Source organism: Betta splendens, chromosome 21, assembly GCF_900634795.4.
Source record: "Betta splendens chromosome 21, fBetSpl5.4, whole genome shotgun sequence".
In the NCBI taxonomy this organism is placed as follows: Eukaryota; Metazoa; Chordata; class Actinopteri; order Anabantiformes; family Osphronemidae; genus Betta; species Betta splendens.
Window position 1 is genome coordinate 8,116,837 of NC_040899.1, and position 20,741 is coordinate 8,137,577.

The 20,741-nt window shown below is 46.9% G+C and overlaps 1 protein-coding gene across 1 annotated transcript in view; it reads left to right on the forward strand.

The window, feature by feature from the left end:
* The first annotated feature begins 271 nt into the window (after positions 1-271).
* The window catches only part of hs6st3b (heparan sulfate 6-O-sulfotransferase 3b), a 31,818-nt gene continuing 11,348 nt past the window's right edge, over positions 272-20,741 (forward strand). The window contains exon 1 of the mRNA XM_029136136.3: positions 272-1,514. Within this exon, the coding sequence (XP_028991969.1) occupies positions 967-1,514 (548 nt within the window). The 5' untranslated portion in view covers positions 272-966. The remainder of the gene's footprint in view (positions 1,515-20,741) is intronic.

A 20,741-nucleotide genomic window follows, 5' to 3' on the forward strand; every position in this document is an offset into this window, starting at 1 on the left:
TCCAAAGTGTTACTTATTATTAAATGCAAACTATTCATTTGAATTATTGCTAAATAGTTCCTGAATGAGTGACTGATCGCATATTATACTTTTCCTTACTTCACCTGCTTTTGAGTAAATGATGAATTTATGTTACAGTCTATCTTGAAACATTGAGCCCAAAAATAGTAATATCACTTCAACAATAATGGAAACACTCGAATAAACGCGCTTCAGAAAGTTAATTTAATTATTTTTGTCTATATGCGGACAAATCTCCACGTTCTCTCAATTCCGTTTTCTGGCGGGGTTCTGTCTTTTCATGGTGTCAAAACTATATTATGGGATGGACGGGATGGGATGGAGCGCTTTCCCAGCCCAACCACGACGAGAGCATAACGTTCGCATATTTGTGGGCTCGGATGCAGCTGCATCCACTCAACGGCAGTGTTTCAGCGCAGCCAGTCAGTCCGCCCGCCTCAGCCCGTGGAGGATGCTGTAGAGGATGCTGCCGGCGGATCCAGACGCTCAGCCCGAGCCGTTCAGCGGGAGGTCTGTCGCCGAAATGAGCCGGACTGCGACCGAGACTCGGATCGGCATGAAGTAAACGCTTCAAGAACAAAGCCAACAACTCTCCTCCTCGATCGCCTCAGTTTCAACTTAACACCGGAGCATGGGAGTCGTCCGCGCGGATGCAGCTGGACGCCGGCTGCAGAAGTTGGACAGACGCACATTTTAATACCATGACTTGTGTCTTTGGACAGCATTTCCAGCGCAGTGCAGACGGCGTGCAGTACTTTAGAAACCAAAGGGTGGACTTGTCCTTTCTTGCACATTATGCGTCTCTGGGGGGGTGTTATCTGATCAACATGTGGCACCTAAATAATCACCTTTAGTGCGTCAGGGACATGGAAGAACATTGATCTCCGAAGAACCCATGGGTGCCACTTTTTATTCACGGTAATGGAATGAAGACACGGTCGCGCTATGATGGATGATAGATCCAGCAAGCTCATCTTGGTCCCTGTTTTAGCTGTGCTTTTTGTTATGATAGGTTACCAGTACATTTGTCCCGCTGGCAGCAATTCGTGCCACTTTAAGACTGGGGAGAAACTGAGGGGGGTGAGCCTCCTTTCCACCCAGTACCAGGAAAGCGATGACTTCTACAGGGATCAAGACCTGGACGACGACACCCCCCCGAAGCTGCCCTCCAAATTCAACTTCACGGAAAGAGACCTCGACCGACACGTGGAGTTCAACATCAAAGCGGACGACGTGATAGTGTTTCTGCACATCCAGAAAACCGGCGGCACCACTTTCGGCCGGCACCTGGTGAGGAATATTCGCTTGGAGCAGCCGTGCGACTGCAAGCCGGGCCAGAAGAAATGCACGTGCCACCGGCCGGGGAAGGAGGAGTCCTGGCTCTTCTCCCGGTTCTCGACGGGCTGGAGCTGCGGACTGCACGCCGACTGGACCGAGCTAACGAACTGTGTTCCCGTCCTCATGGACAAGAAGGAGGCGCAGCGGAATAAAAGGTACACGCTCGAGTCCGCGCGCGTCTGCGTCTCGGCGTGCGCGCGCGCGCGAGTCAGCTGCAAAATTCATTAGGATCTTCTCAATTTGTCTGCGGTTTTGAGCAGCAGGGATAGACTGGCCGTGTGGGATGAGTCCTGGCTGTCTCCCCCTGCATGCACAGGGCTCTATATACAGTAGTAAAGCTCAGAGTCACATAACTGTAATTCAGCATGCTTCTCCTCCTGCATCCTTGTCCTGGGGTTGTTGTAAAGTTCCTCTGCACTAACGGGGCTCTTTTGTCTTGCAGAACCAATTCTCCCCCTTCAGTCGAAATGTTGAAATCGTCCCGAGACGTTTGTTTGCTTGATGGAGTCTTAGATGAAGCACAGGCGGTTCATTTTAAAAACATTATTTCTCCAGTTGTTTCCATTCAGTAAAAGCATTTAAGAAATACATTTGCAGCATAATTGGTTCATGCACTGAGATGCTGTGCAATAATAAAATGTGCGCGTGGTAATGAAGTTGTCACAGCATGAGCAATATGTGTTGGGGTCTTTTTCACTTAGCAAAGTCGAAGCGTGTGTTGTTAGTGCAGTGTGAGAGCAATAGAGTTGCTTTTATTATAGTAAGCTGTTCATTTAAATCACATACTGAGCACTGAATAGTTGCAACGTGTCCTTAAAGATGAGACACAAACACACCGAGCACAGGACTGGGCCAAACGGTTTCACCATTCCACCAGCTTGCTTTTCTGCGTTGCAACAGCATCACAGTATTTGCGCGCATGATTTATTTCCACGGGGCCAAGTGTTTCCGTTATCCAGGAAAGTGCTCGAAGCTGCGACAGCGCTTCATTTCACGGCGGCAGCATCTATTCTGCACTCACACTCCACTCACCCCTTGTTCTTCAGTGGCCCCTCGTAGCATCTATTCTGAGGCTGTTGTTAGACCCCCCCCCACCCCCCACCCCCCACCAAGCATCCTCCGCTCACAGTGCAGCCACTATGTGAAGCGACTAATGGCTTTATGTAGATTCTACCTTCATAATCAGTATGTATATAAACATTGTCTTAATTAACATATCTATAATGGAATGGGGTCAAAGCAGAGCACAAACTTGCATGGTAAAGTACATAATTAAGACGCAGTAATCTACTTGTTCCAAACATCTTCGCCTCCCCAAGGGTGCGTTTAAGAATTCCAGTCTTCTGTCAGTGCCAGCTTCAGATGCCGTGCCCTTGTTCTGCGGCTGAGAGCCTCTCAGATTGAGTGGCTGGCGTTCACCTTGCCAGCTCCTGAGATGGCAGCGAGGGGGGTGTTGATGGTGCTGCCCGGCGTCATATGGCCTTTTCAGCCTCCACACGGTGAACCGGTCCTGCTTCCCAGGAAAGGTCAGGCGTGTCGGGCCGGATCAGCGTGCGTGTCCTGCAGCGCGGCTCCTCTGGAGTGTGCTGTCAGTCAGGGGGGAAGTGGAGCAGGCGAGCCGGCGCCGTGCCGCGGCTTTCTGGAGAAACATACCTCAGAGTGCTGTGCTCCTGAGTTCTTTTGTGGAGAGTGCCGAGGTTTCACCATCGCCGGGCGAACACGACCTGTTGAGTGAGTTGTTTTCTTCTCAGGTGATTTCAGAGTCCAGTGCTGAGGACGGCTGTTAAAATTATTTCTAAATGTAATACTTCATTGTACGAGTGCTTGGCCTGGAATAACTCTGACAGATAGATGCAATATGACACTGGGTCACAGAACAAGGAGCCAGTTCTCAAAAGGTACCTGTGCTAATGCATAAGAGAGGTACTCGCACATGTAGTAATGGGTTGTACATGAAAATGAGCTTATTTAGTGAATTATTTTCTATCACACTTAGAACATCTGCTCCTAAGATTCCAACACAGCAGTTTTATCGGTACGCGTGGAAATTTGATTATTATTAGACATATAATCTGACACATTAAATAAGTCTCTATATTAGATTCAAGTTGGCTTTTCATCCATTAATGTCTGTATATAAGCCAATGCCAGTAAACGATGATTACAGCATGATGAATAAAACACATGCATTAATTAATTATTTATTTATTAATATTGTATAGTTTTTATGACCAGCTACAGTAGAACTGGTCCTTTTCCTTTTCAGGGCTGACACCATATACTCTCACGCTGGTGACCCAGCTGAGGCCTCAGCCTTAGCTAGTGGTCACAGCCCTGTTCTTTTTATCCAGAGCCCCTGGAGGCCTCTGCTGCCATCTGTGTGTTGTAGGTGATGACTCTCTGCTGCCTTTCCCACCTGTAATGCGTCTTTAAGAGCAGTGCATGTCACCTGTTCTTGACCGGTCCAGGTCATACTATGGAGGTTAATGGGAGGAGAGACCAGTTTGAATTTCAGACAGGCAGCTTGTTCTTTATTTATTTTTTTAACAATGGACTTGCTCTATGGGTGCACAATTTTATGATCGATGTAATGGAATTAAGCATCCACATGGGCATGTAAACCATCTTCAGAAGAGGGCCACAATGTTCAGTATTTCTCACTGAAATGATAAAATATCTGACAAAACACAAGCAGACACTGTAAAAGCCAGTTTTGTCAGCTGTTTGTTGACGGTTGAATCCTCACAGGCAAAAATCAATGATCAGAAGTAGGACAGTGAGCCTCTACTTGAATTGGGTTTTCATTCACTTGTGTTCTGGACAGTCGCTCTTCCTTTGTGCAAAGCTGCGGCAGAAGAAGCTTGAACGGTCGAATGTGTGAATTAACCTGGTTCAGTCTTTGCACCCCCTTCTCTGTGGTATGATGTATAATATTAATGGGTTGGATCACATTGTACACCTCACCTGATCGCGGCCGCACGCTGCTGCTGCTGCTGGTCTGCGCCCTGAGAAGTGACGCACGCGCGGCCTTACGCAACGCCTGAATAAACAATTTAAGCGGAATGCTGTCCTACTTTTGATCATTAATTTCATGCATTATTATAAAACCATCGTTAGGGACTTTCGCGTTGCTTATGCATAATAAATGGTCAGTTCAGAGTTTTAATACAAGCTAAGTCGAGCTTCTCAGAGCTCTCCTTTGATGAAACACAGAGGAGGAATGTGCATATTACTGTATGTATTATCTCATTCTGGATGTAGAGATCACAGTGTCCTTTTTATGTTTTGGGAACATAAAATTGTGTCTTCCAGGTTTTGTATCCTTCATACAAGAACTGTAAAAGTCAACTTTTGTTCTTACTTACAATGATATAACCCTTTATAACAATAACCAGGGATTTGGGTGTTTGTCTTGACTTTTTTATATACAGTATTTGTGACGTGAGCTAAGATCATTCTTATTATCGTTCAAGAATATGAAGCTATTTATTCGGTGGTGCTGCAGATTCATTCTGTCGTCTGAATAATGTATTCACCTTCATTCCTGCACAATCCTCCCTCAGCAGTAATAGACTGTTATTACTTACATGGTACACTGATGGCATACCCTAACGCTTAGCTGAATCACAGCGCGCGTCACATTTCATTAATAGTAAGTGATGCAGAGAGAACTGCAATTACTGCCTGGTCATTAGCGCTCACAGCTCTCTGCTCATTGCCCTGTTCGCCTCTCGCCCTGGTACCTGTTCAGAAGATCTACTGTACTGTAAAAGTGCTTGGCATCTTCCTCATCCAGGATGTGGGAGAGCGTCGTTACCCACTTGACCCTGAATGTACTTGAATGGAGACGGCGGTTGCCTTTTACATTTTGCCAACACTGATGTAGCTCAGCATCCTGTCGCTTTGACTCCGCGCATCTCATATTAGGAACCCTGTGCAGTAACGGCTGAGGATGCAGTTTGCAGAGGTTAAGTGGTTTGTTTTGTTGCACACTGTTTTATTAAAATATTCCATCTGTGCTTTAAACCATAGACATATTGTTGTAACAGAGACAACAGCAGCTCCCATCCATTTGTTGCTCTCTCACACACTTGGACTTTTTCTCTGTGCTCAGGAGCCTTTTGCTTAGTCAGAAGTGAAATTGCCCAACTTTAATGAGAGGCAGCGAAGCACCAGGATAATGGCTGCCCTGTGGACAGAGATGAACCTGATGGAGGAAAGTTGAACAGATTTACGGTTCCGGTCATATCTTTAGCTGTAGGAGACAAAGTGCTCATCCCAATGATGGGATGTTTATTATAGGTGGAGCAGAGCGTGCCCTTGCAGGCCGTGGACTTCCAGGGCACGGAGATTGCTTTTCACATGTCATTAATTCAAGGCGTCATCGCTGGCAGGTCTGAGCGCTAATCCAGTTGGTTTGATAATTAAGTGTTAGTGCAACAGAAAGTGAGGCAGCATATGTCAAGAACCATCATGACGAGGAAAATGAAACAAGTGTTTAGGTGAGAATGAAAGTAGACTGTGACAGATTAAACAGCCAGCGCTAATAAAGTACATTTTACTCAGTGCAAGACTTTTCAAGTAAAGTCCAGGATTTATTTTCAAAATAATGAGCCGACTGAAAATGTAGTATTTTAATTAGTCTCAAACTTTCTCATTGTCATTTATTAGTGATGTTATTTCACTTTCTTGGACTTGTTAAGCCTTAAACAATAATACTTGATTACCACTTCTGCTTTAAGGGCCCATTGCAACCTTTGAGGGCACTGCCCTCGGCCACACTGCCTCCATTGATACTGGGATAATTAGAATTCAGAATGGTTCACACCACCTGTTTAAGTGGTTGTAAACAAACTGGGCATCAAACAGGAAGTTACGCCTTTCAAGCATGTCTGGACTTATTCTTGCATAGAGCCTTTAAAACGCATGGGAAAACTGGACCGTGAATAAAACATGCTGTCAGGGAGAAATTCCTCTTTAGTCAAATGAATTTTTTTAATAGACCTATTTTTATGCAGTTGTTTATCTAATAGTCAAGCATTTAGATGCGGTTTTAGGTCATTCTTACAGTATTGATGACCTAACATGCAGCATATTTCTATATATTTCATGTCATGTGTCTTTTATATTTGCTTGGGGACTAGTGACCCAGTTCTACGCAGAAATCTGCTGTTGGAGACATGATGCTTCAGACAGGGAGCTCCTGCCACTGCAGCATCAGCATATGGAAAAAGCTTTGCATGTGTATGAGTTGCTATTCGTCATTGCCCATTTGGCTTGGTGCTCGTGGAGATGTAGCGTGGATGGAGCTCGCTGTCTCCCACTAAAAACCACTCTAGGTAATGAAAGCCGCGCGGCTCGCCAGCGTTGCTCTGATGCTGCTGTCAAATACTTGCTGCTCCGGCAAATATGAATCTCCAATCGTCTGATTGAGCCTTTATAGCGTGATTAAGGGCCGACATCAGGTCAAGTGGCAGCTTGGAAGGGTTGGTGTCCAGAAAAAGAACTCCACCCGCCAGAGGATGGAATCATAAATATACGCTGCAAGCTTATTTCATATTTTTAAAAGTTGTGATTAATATGAGGAAACGTCTCATTCTCATCAGCCATCACATATTAAAGAACGCCTGTATTTCTGAACCCCCTGCTTCTCAGCTCCGCTTCTGTTCAGCGTGAGATCACACCCTGGATGCAAGTAAAACGAACCGAGGAGCAGAGCACCTCGCGCTGATCTGCTTTAAATGTAGTCATCAGCGTAATGCGAATGAGTCAGCTGGTGCAGCCATTCAGGGATTCTATGGTTAATGCGCCCATGCGGCCTGTTTTTGGCTGAGCTGCACAAACGCTATCTGTGGAGCAATTAACTTTGGCTCAGTTTCACAGTTTATCTGGGAAAGAAATGTTCTAGTTCTGCTCAGTGAACAACGCACATGAAAAAGGTCATTTTACTGAAGATTTTTTTTTACTTTAAATTGGTCATTTTTTGCTGTGAAGTAGCTGTGAGCTTATGTTGTGTGGAAAAAGAGAAACTGGTGAGATTCCACACTAATGTGAGCTGTATAGTGTGTGTGTGTGTGTGTGTGTGTGTGTGTGTGTGTGTGTGTGTGTGTGTGTGTGTGTGTGTGTGTGTGTGAGACATCCACGCTTCTTTACTCGACAGACTGACATATCCAACGCCGCCGTGGAAAATACCAGCGTAGCTGCAGTATCTCACCGTGTTATTTCTCAATTGATACCTGTAAGGTCTGACGCGGAGGCCGTGCCAGAAATAACCACATCTGGAGATGATTTATTATAACAGCCTGCAGAAAGGTCATCTGTCCTTTTCTGGGGCGGGCTGGTGACAGGTGAGTTATACTGTGGGGAGGCTGTTCCCCAATTTGGATTCAGCGGCTGACGGAGCACGTGGCACACTTTTTAATGTAAGCACAGGTGGAGTCACCTTCACGTGGACTCATCTGATCCAGCGTCTTCTGCTCCGGCGACGCACTAATGGTTGGAGCTGGCGGATGATTTGTGGGAACGAGCCCAGATCTAAGCGGCGCGTTTCCGAATACCCTAAATCCAGTTTAGGTATTTAAGATACATATTTCAACCTACAGTATAAAATACGTTCAATCAATGGGATCTCTGCTGCCGGTGTCCTCCCTGCGCTGTGGCATCAGTCAGACTTGCTGTGAGGGAGATTTGAATAATCTCACAGAACAGATTGCCGTCCAGATTGCCTCTTCAGTTCCTGCATTTATAAATAGGTGCCTGTTCCTGTTTTATTTAGCAATATGATTATAGGTATTTGATCTGCCGTGTACATGATTACGGCCTCATACTTGTTCATGAATGTCTCACAATTATTAGATATTAATAACATGTGAGCTAATAGCCCCTAATGGTTCCAAGCTGAAACAAACCTGCGTGTATTTATCAGCAGAAAGCATCAGATGTTGTGCTTTTTGCGTTATTCCGACTGAACAGTAGTTCATTTCACGCAGCAAAACGATTTCCCCCTTCAGATCAATCCCTGCCCACACCCACCAACAGTATTACAGTATAAATGGGCTCCCAGGCCACAGTGTAATGCTCGTGTATTGGAAACCTGTCCTAACAACAGTGCAGCTGTAACATCTTGCGGCGTTGCAGGGTGCTGGTGTGGAACAAATAGCACCACGTCCCAGCACGTGTTGTGATACAGCACATCGAGCTCATCATAGGAAGCCGACGCCCCACGCGGGACCGACCACTGCACAACAGAGCCTTAAATCCCACCCGCAAATCCCGGGATCAGTTAACTTCTCATCGGTCTCCATTCAGTGAAGGCGGAGCGGACTTTGCTTCATTCATCATTCGGTGCGAGGCTCTCGTCTCATGTTTGGGACTTTTATTTCCTTTAAACCTGTCTGTGAAGCGTAATACATGACAGAAAGGGAAACGATCTGAAATGCTTCGTGCACATATGTTTGTTAAACCTATTAATGTAATGAGACATAAATTAGAACTGATTGGAGCTCTTGCATCCCTTTAAAGCCACTATATAAAAGGCCTGTACGTGGAGAGCGTTCGCAGCCACATGCAGAGATGTTGCAGGATTGTTTCAGGGCTGGGAAAGCAATGCAAGATGCCAACATGACTAATGGGCCCAACCTGGCTCCTTTATCGACTTGCACAGAAATACTCAGGGATTGATTTGACTGCTTATGCTACTGCCATAATCTCTCCTCCGATGATATGTTTTCTCAGCCCATTGGTAAAACTGCTGCCGCAGCCGTTTTTTTTTTTTTTTATGTCGGCGTTAATCTCAAATCCGATCACATACGGCGCTCGGCGAGGAGCCGCGTGTCAAGTTACGCCTTTAAATTCAGCCCGTAGGGTCACCGCGGCGTGGAGAAGGGGCGGGATGTATTCATTGTGTGGATGGTTCACGAGAGGAAGCATTGTGACTATCTGATGAGCGGCGAAGTATCATGACGAAAGGACAAACCAACCAAAAGCGAAATATTTATTTTGTTAAATATCACTGTTCTGTTTTTTATGGACTCATGAAATCAAAAGAAAATGAATACAGTTGGCAGGAAATTGGTGCAGGGTAATTGTGTTTCCATAATTGACTTCACCAATTTTAACACTTTAATTTAAGCTATGAATTACATGAGCATAATGGCCTTTTCAAACTCTAGATGACGTAGATTGAACATTCTGAACGCAGGCGTGAGCAAACAGTTTGTATTTACTGTCTCCTGCAGCCGTCTCCGCTCTCCTAACGCGAGCAAAGCGGGGACTGAGCTCCGAGCAGCTGTTCCAGCCCAAGTCTGTGGCATTTCCATGCAGATGATTGATTCAGGCGCGGTGAGGAAGGAGAGGAGGTATCGGGCTCCGGGCCGTGTCCGTTAATCACACTGTATTACCACACAGGAGGCATTTATCACCAAACACCAAAGGCTTGGGTCCACAGGGGAACACTGAAACCAATCTCAACGCTTACATGCAATCCATCCAGGTCCAGGGAAAGCAGCACTGTTGAGGACTACCACATCCATTTTCTATAACAGAGGGACGTTCCGAAGCAAAACTAAGGGGCAAGGAAGTGAGAGAAAAAGCGGGGTTTGAAATCCCTGGAAATCCTTTTAGGCGTTTTTTTCTTTTGAACTTTATTTTTACGTGATCCGGTGTCACATTCGTGTGTCTCACAGCAGGTGCGCCGCGCAAGCACAAGTCTGAGCATTCAGCTCAGCGAAATGCCGGTTGAGGTCGTTTTTCAGCTCCTGAGGCGGCGAAATCCATCACATGATATCTTTGATAATCACAGTTTGAAACTGTGAACAGTACAAACCCAGAATGTGGCCTCGCGTCCTCGTCTCACCACATGACGCTGCAGTGTTTTGTGAGAAAAGCTCTTTCCTCTTTAGTCCAATTATGCATCGTAGAGTCACTCTTGCGGGCGGTGCAGTACAGCGACTTTCTAAACTCTCCCCCACCGTCGCCCCTTCAGACTTTCTGATTATTGACCCCCAGGACGCTCGTGCACATGCTGCACTCACACACTCTCTAACTAGGATAATGGTTCTCCCAGCGGGGGGTCGTGTTTAAAGGCTGTGAAATACCAGGCCTCTCATAGCGGGGCTGTTATTTTGCTTTTAAAAGCCAAAGTAAAAGCTCATTATCTCCTAAAAGCTCCAATTGTCGAAGAAATATTAAGCCTTCAATTAGGATGCAAGGTCTAATTTTAGGAACTGGAGACTGTTGTGTTTGATGCTCACGCCTTCACCTTTGGTTCCATGACTGTGATTTGATGAGGAGGCTGCTCCTCCTCCATCTCTAAAGTTAATTGATTTTCCCCTCAGTCCGTTAATTGCAGTGACTTCCAGCCCATTGTTCCCTTTGCATCTAATCACTCGTTGCTTGCGGATGCTGATATACAGTACATTGAGCGCTGCAAGTGTTCCCCGGCGCAGGATGCATCAGTCTGACATTTACGTCCGCGTGAAGTGCGGCCGAGCGAGGTGCGGCGTCTGTCTCCTGCTGTAATTGTTTTAAAGTAGAGGCACAGAGCCGCGCTCCCGCAGGACCTTTGCTCTGGCGTTTGATAACTTAGAGCAAACAGATGCCTGTTTATCTGTGGCTTTGACGAGCGGCTGTGTTTTGTCACATCAAGAAGACAAACAGCGTCTGAGCGCCAGCAACCACCGCTGTTTTTAATTAACACGCCACACTTGCAATCACAGCAATAAACTTATCTGCTGTGTTGTCTGGTGAAGGTAGATCAAAGTCAAAGGCCTTCCTGCAGCTTTGGGGTTTTTTTTTTAATACAGGAGCTACGGGGAAATATGCAGCGCAGCTTTTCACCCTCGTCCAGCGTTCAGTGCAACAGTATAAAACCAAATTCCCCTCATCTTTACAAGATTGGTTGGTCAATTTGTATTCATGTGTGCAAATGGAAATAGTAGCACCAAGAAGAGCGTCCTGCAGTGCCAGCACCACTTATTGATGTGCAGTGGAGGGGAGAGAGTGACATTTAACAGCATAAGGACGAGCGGGCGTCGGACCAGCGCCGATGCAGCAGACGTCCGGCACATATAGAAACAGCGTTATGGCATTAGTGGTCCTCGGAGGCTGGAGAGGAGAGCTGAGAGGAGCGGGGCCGCGGAGCTGGGGGAGTTATTGCAGCGGGCCTTCACCTTGCCACAGTCAGGGGAGACAAACAGGAAAATCAATACTCCCTCTCAGGACAGTTCACTACAAAGGCCTCCCCGAGCGCTGCTGCTGTCAGTCCCTCAAGTGGGACGGGAACTGCTGACAGGGGAGGTGTCAGGGCACACTGATCACACAGTTAGAGAGTGAGTGAAGTCTTGTTCAGCACCTCGGACAGCTCCAGACAGACGCCGCGTACATGCAGCAGTCGCTAATCGGACCTTTCCTCCACACGCGCATGAAGTTAGCGAGCGTGCGGGAGGTCATCCGTCAAAATAAAAGTCTATTTAAGACAAATCTTAGGCCTTTGTATGATGAACGCTGTTATTGTGAGCATTAGGAAGTCAGCGCAGACATCATAGGTGCAGGTTACAGTTAGAGATGCACAGGGGCACTGGAGCCAATCTCATCTGACACACAGCAGGAGGTGGAGGACGTCATGGACGGACCGCCGGTTTACTGCAGGGCCTCGCTCTGCGGCGCGATGCATTCATTGACATTGAAACAATCCCTGGCGGTGCAGGGGTTGAGCTACTGACCATGAACGCCCCCGCCCACATGTCTTGGCTGCCTGTAAATTATCGTCTCTAGTCGCTTCCTTTCATCCTTCACCTGTCAACAATTGAGCGTGAAATAATTAGAAATATGAAAAACACCAAGTCAATATCGCACCCTGACGCAGATCACAGTCAGCACACGTCTGAGCCCATAACCTGCCACCAATTCTGGTAATAGCCCAATAAACAGATTGGTGTTGGTGAGACAGGCCAACGGTTATTTCCAGGAATTTCTCTATGTGTGTGTGTGTGCGCGTGTGCTGCCAATGATAATGAAGCCACCACTATAAATGGGCTAGTCATTCGTGATTAACTGGCATGTCATGCCTGGAGTAATTGCCTTAATTAGCTATTGAACAGGTTTCAGGGTTAATGGGACAACAGGTTGGCACTGGACCTGATTTACCGCTGGAAGTTAATGATTTTACTCTCATCTTTCGCTCATTCCTTGAAATGCTTTGATTAACAGCACGGGGGAAACACATCCCCTTGTTTGTTAATACAAAATCAATTTCATGGCTGGCTGAGCTATCTGTGACAGTGTTTTTGTTGGGTGAGCAGGGTCTTCAGTCAGTCAGCGCAGACAGGAGGCCCGTGGACGGTAAATCTGCCTCTCTGAGTGCAGCGCCGTCATGATGTTCGCGAGCTGGCAGCTCTCCCAGCCTGCCCACAAATTTAGCTCCACCGAGCTCCTCTGTCAAGACTAGCAGTCTTCCCCTCAGACTGCGTCCGAGGAATAAGCCTATGCGAGTAATTGGAAAGCAGGTTCCGGAAAGTCTCCCCTGCGAGCTCAGATCAATGGGTTTGGAGGGGTGTTTTGGTGTGAAATGCCAGAGGGGAGGAAGCGTAAAGATATTGTCCTCAAATCCTCACATGCCAAGAGCATTTAATTGGCAAAACCTCCGCCCTTTGTTGAGTAGAGGTCAAACTATAGCAGCCTTTTTACTGTTAACCTGCACTTTCCTCCGTGAAAACATCCCCGTCGTGGCACGTTGTGCCTGCGGCGGCGGCGGAAGATGCTTCCGGAGCCACAACGCGTGGACGGGAGAACAACGCACTTCCCCAACGAAGACGGGGATGCGGCGCTGGGGGGGGTCTGTGATGCAGCTGCTGGCGCCAGCTGCACGCTGACGAGCGTGAGCCCCGTCATTATTATCATTACAGCCTTGTGCTTCAGATGCTTGAAGAGTCACTGTGCAGTTTAATGCGTTGAAGTCCTGCAGTTGTTTTCAGATGGATCACTTTCCCCCACGAACAGCTCTTTATGAATGAAGAAAGTTAAATGAACTAGTCTTTCCTGTCACATCTTAAGTATTTAATTACAGCTGTGAGTATTTTTGGACTATATTCATATGTTGCTGACTCAACCCTGGTTGCTTAAGGTTAAAGGCTCAGTACAGAGCAGTGAAATGATGAGGTGGTTCTGCTGAGCTGCAAAACATAACTTTGCACTAACCCGTGGGAGTCGTTAGCTGCAGCCACAGCAGAGTAAATGAAGTGTGAGTACATTCTCGTGCTTTATTTGAGTTTGAAGCTGAGATACAAAAGAAAACCTTCATAGTGCAGATAAACAAGGGGGTTTACGGCTGTAGATCCAGGATTCTGACTCGGTGCTGTCTCCAGGGATTTCACTAAGCCATTCCTGGGATCTTCAGTGTCACGGGAGCATCAGCAACGATGATTTCATGCCCCCTCACGATATCTTATCTCGCGGCCTGGCTGTTTGTTCAGCACCCTTGAACTACCGTGACTCCGAGCGCATCAGATTCTGAGCAGTGTTTGCTGCACAAGAACTGGAGAAGAGCTTTGCAGCGCTATCGCTGAAACGCTCGGGCGGAGAGGAGGATTTTCCTCTGTCTGAAAGGATGTAATCAGAGAGGCGGTGTTTCCCCCGATGCTCTAAATTTGTCCTGCAGATACGTGATACTGACGGAGTCTGATGATCTGCAGCGCAGCAAAGAGGAGCCTGAGAGAACAATAAAGGTGCGACACAGACATCAGACGCTCCGTCTCCGTCTTTTCTGTGTTCTGATGTCTCTTCCTGTGTTTTTCATCCCCTCGCAGCCTGATCAGCTTGTCATCGCTGCCGACGCCTTTGTTCGTTCCCCTCAGGCAGTCAGTGAAACCTGTGTGTGTGAGCCGGGAACACACAGACACAGCAGCGATCTCCTGGAGCCGCCTTCAAAACAAATGAGGAGTATTTAACTTGAAATATTTGAATTGTATTAGTTTGAGTAGGACAAATATTTGCTTTTAAATTTGGCTTGAACCTAATTAAACCATAAAATCCACAATACTGTAAATTGTAATTTAGCTGTTGCCTGTTTGGTTTCCTGCAGCACATAGTTTAATGCACCAGAGCTAAGGCTCATGGGACTTGTAGTACCTAGAGCTGTCTAAACATTATAAACTATTATATTTGATACAGTTCTTACCTTTCTTTTGTTATATTTTGCACGTGGACATATAAATGCGTGTGCTTGTCACTCCTCCAGCTCATGGCCTCTATAATGGCCCCTCTTTGCTGGTGGAGTGGTTGAGGTCACATATCTGCGATCTTCTCTGGGGCTCTTACTGTAATCTGAGCCGATCGGGCCGCGGCGAAAGCGCGAGCAGCTGTGGGGCTGTCGGCCGCTGTCTCTGCTCTGCGTTATGGCCGCGTGGCACAAAGCAGATAAATCACAGATGTTATCGGGTTGAGGTCCGGGCTCGAACCGCCGCTGCGGCCGCTTCTCAATCGGGGTGATCGGGGAAGTTGAGGCATCAAATGTTGAAAGCCTGAGTTGCAAGCCTGAGTCCGGGCTGCATCGGTCGTTCCCAGTGGAGGGTGAGAGCCGGCAGCGGGTGGGGGGGGGGGGGGGGGTCTCCCGACCCCCTCAAAGCCCCCAACGCACTCCACGGCTCAGTTACACTAACGAGCATCCCGAGCGAAGCCCTCGAAACAACACACGATCCATCTGGGTCCGGCGTGTGCGAATCAGAGACCTGCTGGGTGTTTCGGCTTTATTGTCTCCCAAACGCGAGATGACAACAACTCCGTGATTTACAGGCAAATAAAAATCTAATTCGGGGGCCGAGAGGTGCGGTGGACCGGAGCGCGGCGCGCTGGCTGCCGACCGGGCCGACGGACTAATAGAACGTGGCTGTGTCCATCTGCGGGTCCATCTGGTGATGTAGCGGCGCTGAGGGCGCACGTCTAATTCAGGACACAGAGCCCAGAATCAATATCATGCACACGTCATGACCCGACATGAGCCGCCACCGAACGAGAGGCGGCGGAGCCGCGCTGGAGACGTGACAGACGTCATCCGGCCGCGGTTCAGGAGGCAGGATGGTGCGTGAAGGTCGCACCGTGTTTGTGTGTGCGTCAGTCAAACTAACAACCGTGCTGTGAAGACCCCCAACATCTGAGGATGATCATGATAAAAAGTATTGAATAAACAATTGGGAAAAAGCCTGAATCTTTGTGAGCTTTGACCTTTCTTATAATATTGCATGATGAGATCGATTATAGCTACACATTATATCCATGAAGCGCTTATTTTCCTGCTTTGGTATTGATCTGGGTATTGTTCTGAGGCAGAGTAGTGAAATAAACCAGTATGAGGGGTTTTATCTATGAGACATTACATGGATCGATACAGAGCAGCTGGCTGTATTATATTTCTTTCTCAACCAGACATTTCACGGCACCGTCTTTATATGAAATAGCAACATGTCAGCGCGCCGGCCAAGATTTTAGTTTGCTCGGGTTGATAGCAATAAAACACGCCAACTAGCGGCGTCCCTGCGAAAGGTCATTTTGACAGTGTCATATTTTCCCCTCACGCAGCGAGGGCCGAGGCTCGGACCGGCGCCGTGAGCTGATGGTTGTGTTCCGGTTCTGGTGTTTGGGGCTTTAAATGAGATCCAATGAGCCGTTGGTGGTTTGACTGGGACGGAGCAGCTGCTTTATCACCTTAGCAACATTCTTGTGTGAAAGAATGTTATTTCAAAAGCGATGGGAGAGCTGGTTTGTCGTCCTCACGTCCAGTTCACCTGCTCAATAGAAAACGAGGCCCGGTCCCACAACTGCAGCAAATAGGAGTCAGCTGTTTCCAGGTGATGGCAGAACAGTGACCTGGGCAAACTATGACTCTATTCATCATTGTTCTCCACTGGTCTTACTCTTTTACATTTCCCTTCCCCCCCTTTTGTGTGTTTTCTTTTATATTATGGTTCTAATACCTCTAATTTGCATCGATGTGAATAAAAGACATCCAAACCTGCTCAGGAGTTTCCAGCTGTTGCCTGGCAGTTGTAGCTGTAGGTGTAATTCCTAAGCCTTACCGGGCATTAAAATGCCCACGTGCAGCTAACTCAGACTGCATATGTTCAATAATGTTTCAAACTTTCTTTGAAGGGTAGCATGTGATTGATTGGGAACCCAATTAGTTCTTTTTCCAACACTTGTGATGCGGCATGTCACATTTGCTATTGGCTGTTACACGATCGCTCATCAAGGCGCTAATAAAACATAATATTTACTTGACGCGGGGAAGTAGCTCAGCTGTCCATCACTCTTCCCATTAGGCATCAAAGGTCGCGAGGCTTCCCATCAGTAATGCTGCTTTCTGGTGCTTTAATGAAGTTGAAGTGCGCCTGCCTTAACGTAGCGCGCGGCGGCTGATTGATGGCGTCCGGCGGGCGAAGGCATCGCGCCGCCGTTTCACCGCTTGTTTATCCCGACGCCGCGTCCGTCCCACCTTTGCAATTCTTTAGAGAGCAGACGCTCAGATTAGAAGTGTGGCTGCACGGAGCGAAGAGGAGCCGCAGCCTTGTTGGAGGAACGTTTCTAATTAACTGAGTGGGAATAATGGCTCAGCAGGACCCAGACACAACATCTCGTGTTTTATAACTGGCATCAGAAAATGCAGCTCCTGTTACCAGCTCCTCGCTCACCTCCCACGTACACTTACATTCTATCAAAGTTTATACAAAGACTGAATGATACATAACATCATGAAATATGTCGGTTTGCTGGAGGAGAAAAACGTGTTATAGATGTTATAAAGGTTCGACTGAATGACAGAATGGCAGAAATAATTCTTTTTTATTTGAGAATCCTTGGAACTGATTAAGTGATTGTGAAAACAGATGGCTGTGGATAATCTGTAGCTCCTTTTGATACATTATAATGAATGATATGATTTAATATAAAGAAGGCCTAAAGCACTAAATAATAACCAAATGAATGTTTTAAAAAAAGTTCATTCTGTTTAAGGTGTATTTTAATTTGAAAGTGAGACCATTAGTTTCTTCCATTAGTATTTTATTGTAACAGAAAAAAAAATTATTTCTTTCCTTTTACATATATTGTATTTGATATTGTGATGTCATTATTGGACGTCAAATTAAATTAACAGCAGCATCATGAGAACATGAGGATGAGAGGTCAATAGGAGTTGGGGAGTCAAACTAAAATGAGGTGAGGTCTCTGGGTTGTAGCTGTCCTGACCATTAATCTGCCTTTTGTTGGTTCTGTTTGTGGGGTTCTGTGTTGTTGTTCCTATTGCGGAGGCGCCTGTGGATCACGTCCAGGCTCATTTTACTGGACTAGCACAGCTCCCAACCCGTTTGCTGCCGTCGGGCCCCACTGGGCCAAGAGAAACCGAACCACCTTCAGATCATCTTGGGTGAGTGGAGTAATAAAGCCGGAGTTGAGTCTCCGGAGCCGCAGCCTCAGTGAATAGTCCTCTGTAATACATAATGATACATCTGGTGACTTGGTTGTATTCTGCCCAGCCCGCTGGCGCTGAGCCCCGTTTTTGCTGTACAGCGTTGCGGCGCTTGTAGGCCAAGCTGGTGAAATCCTCTACACAGAGCTCTCCCCAGACCCAATCAGCGGCGCTCTCCTGTGCAGTGGTGGGGGTTCATGGCAGAAGCATATCAGAGATGGGCATTTAATGGGGCCTCTGCAAAATAGAGTCACATAATCCAGTTTGTGGCCAAAAAAGAATAAAAATGTTAATTCAACTGCGGCCGAATAATCCCCTGAAATAACAGGCTTAAAAGCTAAAACCCTCCATAATTTTATCTAGGATCTTCCATACACTGACACCACAATGACATCAAAGCAAGACAGGAAATGCACGGCTAACAAATCAATAGACAGAAGGGTCGCATTAGGGCTTAATTCGTGGCAAAGTGGAGCTTTAGGAAAGCTGTGGGCTTCAGCTGATACGGAGAGACGGAATCGGAGATCTGCAGCCTGCTGCGCCGCTCGTCCCATTGTGAGCCGAGCTTTGAAGCTCCACGCCGGGGCAAAAGTGGATTTACACTTCAACTGCCTTCCTGCCTCTTTGTGCAGGCAGTGTTACGAGCGGCGGACAGAAATGATTCGTGCGCAGCGACGGTCGGCCATTGTGCCTCTTAGCGCGTACAGTCGAGTATTGAAATTGGGGGAAAACGCTAATGTGATTTTTCTTTTTTTTTTTTTTGCTGGGGGCTAAAGTATGTGAGACGCAGACGAAACTCTGATATCTGTCTGGAAGAGAGTCCATAGCCAGGAGCTGGTTACAGGAGGAATAGAACAAACAATCTAACTAAATCATAGGCTTTTACCTTTGGACAGAATTGGGCATTTCCATAAAGAAAATGTAGTATCTACATCAACATTACATCTAAAAAGCTTCATTCATTCAATATATTTCCTCTCAGGAATGAAAATATAGGATATCATCACCATTATTGTTCTTCTTCTATGTTTTACTCTGATGAAAATGCAGTTTTTACCTCCTGGCCGTGTCAGTGGCCGTGTTGCCATCCCAGCATTTCGAGCGGTTAAATGGGAGCAGCCTGCTCTCCCTGTGGTAATTAGCAATAGAAGGCTGCTACCCCGTCCACCTCAAGGACGCTGCTCTCAGAGCTCAGCGCTCCCCTCCACCTTCGCCAACACCTCCGCGCCTCGCTCTCGATAACGCTGGAGGGACGCTGCTGTGAAACGGAGCCTCATTCTTTGGCCTTTAAACTGAATCCCGCTTCAGCCCTCGTTGTCTCAGGCCCCACGTGAGGAAATGAGCGACCCGTTACAGTAGGTCGTCTTATCCTTCGGCTTGGATTCGAGTTTGATGTATACACGTAGTCGAGACGCTCGTGAAATTGCTTTCGCGTCTGAAAACTGAAAAACATTCACAGCAAATGAAGGGAATAAATGTGAAAGAATCAGTGGTTTCTCATGAATGCAGTGACAGGCGCTCTGTCCCTGAAAGATGTGGACAGATCCAGCGCGTCGATGGGAATCCATCTGAATTTGTCTCATTTCGCATCAGACCCTCGGAGGACGGCTCTAATGGGACCGGGTCCAGCTCTTTAAACTCTGTGTGAGGTGAGGAGAAGATGGATCAGGTCCATGTGCAGATATACTAGAAATCCTTGTCGAGGTCCCAGAGGCCAAATGGGCGACGAGCGCGGTAATAATTGGCTCAGGTGCGTGGCGAGGGATGGACGAGGTGATAAATCAGAGCTCTTACTCCAACCTTATTAATCCCTTTCCTCAAATCCTGGGAGGTCGTCATCTAAAGGATGGTGTCACCTTTATCTAACATGGTCCTCCACATCTATGCAGTGTTGTTTTCTGCCTGAGCTTGTGTATAATATCACAGCACACGGGGGTCAGCTGCTGCCCTCCTGACGCAGCGCGATGCCTTGAATTGCTTCACACCCCGGTTTGGTCCCCAGCTGTGAACAAGCTCACAGCTGGATTAGTGCCCGCTGTTGAGTGTTGGGATTAAGCCAGCTGCAGTTTCAGTCGTCAGCCCTAATACGTCCACACGCTGATGACTCACAGTTACAAACCTCAACGTGGTTGTAGATCAGAAGTGAGAAGATGAGGGCTTGTTGTCAAATCAGCCTATAATGAGGTAGTTCATTGCGTTTTTACATATTCTATAGCCGAGGAAAAGTCTCCTTAACCAGGACTTAATACAAAGCCGGGAACTGAGGCCGTTATATTAAAATGCATCCTGTCCTTCATAAGGGCCTCATCAGTCTCACAGCAACGCAGCCCAGACAGGACAATCTTCATTTCACTGTGATGAGCCTAAATAATTGAAACAGTAGTTATTCGTGTCACTCTCCCTTCTTTTCTTCTTTTGAACCGACAGCAGCGCTGAGTTCTATTTGTAACATCAATAATGCAACTGGAAACAGATCTCTGAAGCCGTATTGGACGCGTCAGGTCGGAGATTAGCTTGTAATGGAAATTCTTGTGCCAAGGTTGCGTTCTCGTTCTTAGCTTCCCGTGTTATTTCTCAGTATTTGGGTGACACGAGTCAACGCACCTTGGAGAGTTTGAATATTATTTTCATGATTGAAAGTAGTGCTGCATTTCTGTCTGTTTTTACATGTATAGGTACCTATACCTATACCTGACCTATAGGTAGATACTGTAGGTATAGGTACCTGTAGGTATAGGTACCTATACCTACAGTATCTACCTATAGGTCAGGTATAGGTATAGGTACCTATAGATGTGGATATGGGTATAGGTACCTATACCTATAGGTACCTATACCTATAGGTACCTATAGGTATAGGTGTAGGCACCTATAGGTATAGGTCAGGTATAGGTATAGGTACCTATAGATATAGGCCAGGTATACC